A 7,247-nucleotide genomic window follows, 5' to 3' on the forward strand; every position below is an offset into this window, starting at 1 on the left:
GCCTGCCTGTCTACAGTGGGGAGCTGGGCGACACAAGTCACCCAGCAATGAGTTCAGGAGAATAAACGGAGGAGAGAATATCCTTGTTTATTCTGATTAAATATTTACTCTCTGTACAATACATATTGAGTCTTAAAATCCCCTTGGAAAAGAAAAGTAACCCAATTTGATTGTAGGATTTCTTAGCATTCGTGGAGCACTGGTGCAGGCTGGCGGCACCGGTTCGCTCAGGCCACGGGGCTGCCCATCAGCCTTTCCTGGCGGAGAGCGATCAGCCTCTGGAACCACTTCTCGTCTGCTTCTGCCTTCTCCACGAACAGCTGAGACAAGGGGAAGAGGGAGAAAAGCAGGCACAGCTCAGTAACGTTCTCTCCGTTTGCTATACTCTGTTGAAGTGTCAGTGCCTGGCTGCAGAGGGGTGTTAAAACACAACGGTGATATAAACACGTTGGTAAAGGTCGAGAGTTTTGATAATTGCAAAGCAAAGGCATTCCGATTTCGGTCTCCTCCTCAAGCAGCCAGTTTGTTGTATTGTACAGGTCTTGATCTTTCTTAGCAGTGTTCCTTATATAGAACTCACCTCAGTTTATTTACTGCAAGGCATTAATTCTTAAAACAACTCTACTGTAAGTACTCCTACTTCCGATTACAAGTGCTCACAAAGGAATTTGTGTTAAGTTTAGCCACGACAGTTTAAAATCACCTGAAGTCTGTCACATATTTAAAGCTTTACGATTTGGCAAGTGGGCAAGTTCTGAGTCTTCCTCCAGGTTTCCGGCTACAGAAACCCAAAGCAATTTTTCCTGAATTTTTTACTGGAACTGGAATTTTTATATGAACAGGATCTTAAATTCCCTGCATTAAATTAGCATGTTACTTTGTCACCAAATTTGTTCATAACTCTAAAACTACGTTGCTGGTGAACTTCTTTTGTAATTAATCTCTGCTGGGTGATGCAAGGAGTGAGATCCTTTCCGAGGCAGAGAGTGGCCCATCAGCAAACAGTCTGGAGGCCACAGAACATTTGATGAGCAGCAAAAAGCTCATCAGGTCGTGTGAACCTCCTCTCATTCTAAAAGGAAAGTAAATAGGGGCACGCTTACGTTAGGATGCGCTAAAGAATTATCATCTTGGTATTTGATGGCCGTAGGAATACTGGCAGGTGGCGGTTCTTTTTCAGGAGCAGATGCGTCCGTGCTTCCCGCTCCGATAGTCACGGGTTCGTATGGTACTTCAGGAGGCTCTGCTGACTGAAAAGAAACAAACACAGCGGAGTATTTTATCCTCAAACTCCCAAACGTGGCAGTGCCTTGACCGAGCGCTCAGCTTTCACGTTCCCAAGAAAGGATCCTCGTGCGAATACTTCTCGGCGGGCTTAGGGGGATGCACTGGATACGGACTAAGGTCCGGACTACACACATTTAATGACAAAAAAGATTTTGCCAAAGGCAGTGAGAGAGCTTGCAGGCCCGTAGCTTTGCGGTTTTTGGATCACTTTGCTGCGTGAACCTCTCAGAGACTTCTGAAAAGGCAAGAAAATGCACATTCTGGGGGAAACAGAACTGATAATTCAAACCACCTCGCTGTCAGATGGAAAAACTGAACAAAATCTCTGCTTGCGTCCTTCCAAAGGCAAAAGCGTCTGGATTCCCTACAAGACTCAGCAGTCAAAGCGAAGTTGAAGTTCTGAAACCTGGATGTCTCAGCTCAAGTTTTTGGAAAGCTGTCTGAAAACAATGCCATTTCGTTTCAGGGAGTAAATATGGTCGTAAAGTCTACTTCCAGTTAAGCAGAATTAAAAATATTGATCTTCTCCTTTAATTATGATGAAGAAGTCTGACAACTTTTGGATTTGAATTCTGCTTTTCCTAAAAAAAAAAGTCTTTTGTGGTGGTTTTGTATGGTTTTAGAAGAATTTTCAAAGACTGGAAGCATTTGGCATGGGTAGAATGTCAAAACAGCTGATTTCATTGAAATCCTTGCACACTTAAATGCATTCTTCTGTGAACACCACACCAAGAACGCAGGAGAGCCGTTGGTGAGATTTAAGATTGTCAACACTGATGCTCTTTCATCAATGGAAACTGTACTAATAGCGCAGCTTCCACCTGACTTTGAAAGGATTATGCACCAAGAAAGGATATTGAAAACTTACCTTTTTGACTTCTTTACTTGATCTGAATGTCTGGGGAACAAAGGAGTCACTTTCAATAGCTTCAATTTCTTTCACTCGTTTCACTTGCTCTACTAGGGTGGCTTGGTCTATAAAGAGAAGGTGTAATGTCAGTGTGCATTAGCGTAAGCCTATGATAAATGCCGCGTCTAAGCAATGCCTGGAATATTTTACAACAGTACGTATCAGAAAAAAAACTTTGCAATGTTGCCTAAAATACTCCGTTACAAAGAAAAACTCTTTTAGCAAAAATAACAACAGCGGCTTGGCCATTGCTGCCCAACGTATGGTGTCATTCGAGACGTCGACTTAAGAATTTGCTAGAGACGTCCTTGCAGGATGTCTGCTGCATTTACAGCACGAGGCTTTCCTAGAGAAGAGAAGGATTCGGGGACAACTCACTGGAGTCCCATCTGTCCGTAGCAGTAAAACTACTTCTGCGTGTACGGAGGTGAATTGGGCTTTGGATCTCCTGAGAGGAGAGATCCTGACAAGTATTAGTCTGACATTAAGAACCACATCAGGAGGAGAACTTAAAAAAAACACCTTAGGAGCTGGCAGTAAAATTTTCCTAAATATTGTGCACTCCTATGAATTGCAGCGATTAAGTCAAACGAGCGAAATTCCTTCTTTATCGTACTGCGAGGGCCTCCAGCACACGTACACTTCACCAAATACTTTTGAATCCCAGGCTGATATTTTATTTTGATGAAGTGAATCGAAATGTTTATAGTGAGGAAGAGCAGCTCCTGCCCTTTTTTTGTAAAATTTGTTTGCAGAAAGGTTTTTTGCAGATGGGCTGGTGTCCAAGCAGGTGTATGCACCAGGCAGAGTTCAGGGAGCAGCTGCCTGCTACCACCACTGGCGTAAATGGATTACTTCTGTGGATAGCTTGACTGTGCCTGCCCATGCCTCCGTGTGGCTGAAGGGTGAGCTCAGGATCAGACAGGACCATGGGTGAGAGAAAAAGGAGATTGCCACCGAGAGGAGGAAAAAGCAAGCCAAGATAAAACAGTGCTGTTCTTTTCTGGTACCTGAAGTCTGACCCAGTCTTTCATGAACACACAAGAGTGCTTTGAACACTCCATAAACCACAAATTTAAATTAAAGAGCAATTGTAATTATCTATTTGTAGTACACTATGTATGTGTAAAATATTACATTTCTTGTTCTAAAGAAACCAACATCCATTTAAAGGCAGGGAAGGTGCTTGCAGACCAACAGAGCTTGCAGAGTTATTCAGAAACTCACAAGTCCCAAATTCTTTCCCAAATTCCAAATCTAAATCCCACAAGATATACAGACACACCACAAAGTAACTCCTCTTTTGCACGAGAAGAAAATGAATGCAACTGGCATCCTTCTGCAACGCTGAAGGACTGAAAACTCACTTTGGTCTCGTAATGACAAGTAAGTGGAGCTTCAGGTGAGCGAATAAACTAACAGCAGCTCAGAAATACTCCTGGAATGGGCATGGGCACACTGGATTAGCAACGGGTTGGCCCATAAAACTGTTCCGTTGTCGGTCCTGGGCGGTTTCTTGGCTTGTTCATGCCGTGCATCTAACCCCAAAGCCCTTGCTTTGCTGCCTGCTTCGTTTTCTGCTTCTTCGCATTTACAGCCCAGTTCATCTTCCTCACCTAGCTCTGTGTCGAACTGCAGCGACGAGCGATGGGAAAAGCAAGAAAAATAGAGGAAGAGATGGAACTTCAGCTAAGGAGAACCTGCCCTGTTGCTTAAAAATGATTTGGGAAACATTGTTTATTCTCTATGGATGTGACGAATGGAAAAATCAGGAGCTATTTCTGCATATGTTGAATTTCAAATGAGTTGCTCAACTCTTATTTCACAAAACCTTCGGTCAGTTCCCAGCCTGTTGTAGCATCTTACGCAAACCTATGGGAATGACAAATTGTTAAGGGGGCAAAAATCACTAAATGTTTAGAATTACATCAGTGACATTAACTTGGGGAAAATGGACTGGAGGAAGCACAACCCATTAGCCTAAGATTTTTTTGACAAACACATTATTGTAGATAAAACGACTTCCATATGTTGTTTGTCAGATGTCAGTAGAAGGGATATGTATTTCATAGTAAAATCAAGAATAATGGAGCCAGAAAGCTAAGAGGCTACAGACACACACACAAAAAAATAAAAATCAATACTAACTCACTGCACAGCAAGTCTTTTTACCACGTTATAGTGCAAAAAATAAACTGCGTCTTGTGTCAGGGCTTGCTGAGGCCGTTTTTTTTATTTATAAAAAGGTGATTCCAGCAGCAGCTGCAATTCCCTGTCCCCAGCTCCCTCCTGGGGATGGCGACCCCGGGGGCGATGGGGAGCAGTGGGGGGGGTGATGGGATTTGGGCCTCGGTTACCCCAGCCATGGAGGATTTCGCTGGGAACGCTGCCCTGCAGATGCAATTCAGGATTTTACATTTCCCACACACATAAATATAGAGAGAGATCTATGCATACACAGGCATCTTTTAGAGCTGCTATTTTCATATTGAATTGGTAGCACAAATTTGAAATGCCACTTTAGGAATAAAATGTGTATTTCAGATGCCATCCAAAAACTTCACACCCACGCTAATTAGAAACAGCAGAGAAGCAGGTAAAAGGCAAAGTAACTTGCCTGTAAGTTCTGTGAAAATATTCCCATTTTTTTTGCTTATTTCTAAAGCCAAAATTGGTGAAGATGCCCACTAAGAATTTAACAAGAATTGAAGTAGAAGCATTAAATGACTAATAATATCTTGTGAATGACCCGTTAAATAAAAACGCATTTTAAATATTTTAAAATTTTTTTTTACAATATTTCTTGTATAATCTTTAGGCGTACATTTGTAATGTATGTAATATATAATCCTGACCATGAAACTGATCCCACACGTTCACCTAAAGAGTTTCCTTTCAAGCAAGTCTAACTTAAGAATCTAAGCAATGACATAATAAACCTAAACTATTCCTCAGAACATATGTTTCTTCCTATTTTCCTGATTTTCTTTAAAGGGCCATAGCTGGTTTAACCGACCTGCTTCAAACACATTTTAAGTAACACAGTTTGCAACACTTGCAAAACAAAGTTGCTGGTTTTCTGCTTTTTTGTTTGTGACTTGAGGATTAAAAGAAGAAAACACAGACAGGTACCAGACTAAATAAACCAGTCGAAGAGGAAAATATTTTCCCCTTCATCCCACTTTGCTTAGGGTTCACTTAGGTGATGCTGTATATTTTTTATACAAGTGTATATATAAAATTGCATGTATATATAATGAGAAACTGAAGGAAACGCCAGGATTTGGGGATTCCTAGTTAACTGCGTTAGAGAACTGTAGGGCTTTGCAGCACAAGTGTGGTTTTTCAGATGCCCAGGGCTTTTTAACTGCTTCCTATTTTTATTTAAGCTATGCAAACTGATACATTCAAAGAAAAATGAAGTTTCCATCTGGACAATTTGCAGTGGAAGAGACAAAAATCTACATGGCTTTGAGACATCCTATCTTCTAAGGAGCATCGCACCAAAATACTTACATGAAGCAAAACGAGAGCATTAGGAGGAGGGAAAATCCAGCAGGATGGGTGGGATTTGCTTAATTTCTGTCACCTCTAGATTTTGCCAAACTTGGAACTCCGGTTTTTAGGGCTGTTTTTTCCTCCCCCTTCAAGTCTTTTCCCTGTGCAGGAGACAATCAGCAAGAGCTCACGGGGCTGTGCCCTGACACAGGGTTTGGGTGTTGATGTCCGAGGATGCCCGAGCTGCCTGGAGAACCTCGCTGGTGCCTTCAACCACCATCTCGGGGCTGGCACCCTCAGAAGTGAGACCTCTCGCACTGGCCACCCCGGTATAACAGAAAAACCAGAGTAAATTAGCCAAGAAACAAACCTCTCCCACAAGCTTTTGCACCAACACAGTGCTCCCCCCTCGCCCCAAGCTCCTTCTCCTCCTGGCCTGGCTGGAGTCGGGCGGCAGTGGGACCTCCCCGAGGGTGACGGTCACCTCAGCCCTGGGCTGTCCGAGCTGGGCAGCCTCTGCAGGGCCAGCCGTTAGAGGGAGGCACCGCCACGCACAATGCTGGCCGCGGCCCCGCTTCAATCCGGGCGCTGGGACCAGCCCCAAAAACGCCGCAGGGTGAGCATCCCTGCAGGGCAAGCATCGCTATGAGGCGAGCATCCCTGCGGGACAAACATCCCTATGAGGTGAGCATCCCTGCAGGACAAACATCCCTATGAGGTGAGCATCCCGGCGGGACAAACATCCCCGAGGGGCAATCACTGACACGCAGCCAGGGCAGGTTTCAGGTTTAGTTACCAAACTACCTCTTCCTTCTAACAACTTTAAGTCAGGATGAAAACTGCTTGATGCCTCTTTACGTTTCCAGAACCCCCTTCGCAGAGTCAAAGCGCTGTTCCAACACTTGGCCACACTGTTTCCCAGCTGTTGAGATTTCCAGCGAAAGGATTTTTATTCCAGCCAAAATGGCACAAACAATAAAACGTGGTCCAAAAGGAGCAACTGTGGCCAGGGAAAGTTTTTTTTGTTAATTTCTATTCTTCAAACTTAATTGCAAGTACTCTGGTACCACAATTATGATCTATCAAAACAGCACGTTGTGACTCCTCTGGTACTCTCTAGTACGTACCAGAGTACTGACAACTTGCTATTTCAATACATTGCAATCGTAACTGAGCTTTCAAAGTATTTTAAAACAAGTCTGAAGGCTAATAGCTTTTTCTTTAAAAAGAATGGAAGTATCGGGTATAAAAGCAAGCAGAAGACATGGTGGGAAACTTCAGCAGCTGAGTCCTGAATTTAAGAACACTTAATTGAAGCAGTTTAAGAACATTTGGATTTCCCACGCATTTAACCCACGCGTAAGTTACCTTCGCCGCCACGCTTTTCACACACACGCTAGCTCCGATGCTCGCATTTTGAGGCCTTTTGGGGTGTTTTTTAAAATCTCCCGGGGAAAGAAGTCAAACTGGTCTCATAAAGCCGTAGGAAACTGGCCTAATATGCTCTGAATCGCTGGATATTCTGCTTTTTGCTTCCCTTAAGAGAGGGAGC

At 43.4% G+C, this 7,247-nt stretch overlaps 1 protein-coding gene across 1 annotated transcript; it reads right to left on the bottom strand.

The window, feature by feature from the left end:
* Positions 1-227: 227 nt before the first annotated feature.
* Positions 228-5,975, bottom strand: RSRC1 (arginine/serine-rich coiled-coil 1). The gene is made up of 4 exons (XM_009867225.1): positions 5,903-5,975; positions 2,156-2,262; positions 1,104-1,250; positions 228-320 (listed from the first exon to the last, which is right to left on the bottom strand). The coding sequence occupies exons 1-4, from the start codon at positions 5,973-5,975 to the stop codon at positions 228-230; spliced, it is 420 nt and encodes a 139-aa protein (XP_009865527.1).
* Between the last annotated feature and the right edge of the window lie 1,272 nt (positions 5,976-7,247).

Source organism: Apaloderma vittatum, unplaced genomic scaffold, assembly GCF_000703405.1.
Source record: "Apaloderma vittatum isolate BGI_N311 unplaced genomic scaffold, ASM70340v1 scaffold25083, whole genome shotgun sequence".
Classification (NCBI taxonomy): domain Eukaryota; kingdom Metazoa; phylum Chordata; class Aves; order Trogoniformes; family Trogonidae; genus Apaloderma; species Apaloderma vittatum.

What these genes read in the sequence shown, in the direction of transcription:
- RSRC1 (XM_009867225.1), bottom strand. Translation starts at nt 5,975, where the DNA reads ATGGTGGTTGAAGGCACCAGCGAGGTTCTCCAGGCAGCTCGGGCATCC. An exon ending in CAAGTAAAGAAGTCAAAAAG is followed by an intron (nt 1,251 to 2,155) that starts GTAAGTTTTCAA and finishes GTTTCTTTTCAG; the next exon opens with TCAGCAGAGCCTCCTGAAGT. An exon ending in ATTCTTTAGCGCATCCTAAC is followed by an intron (nt 321 to 1,103) that starts GTAAGCGTGCCC and finishes CCCTTGTCTCAG; the next exon opens with CTGTTCGTGGAGAAGGCAGA.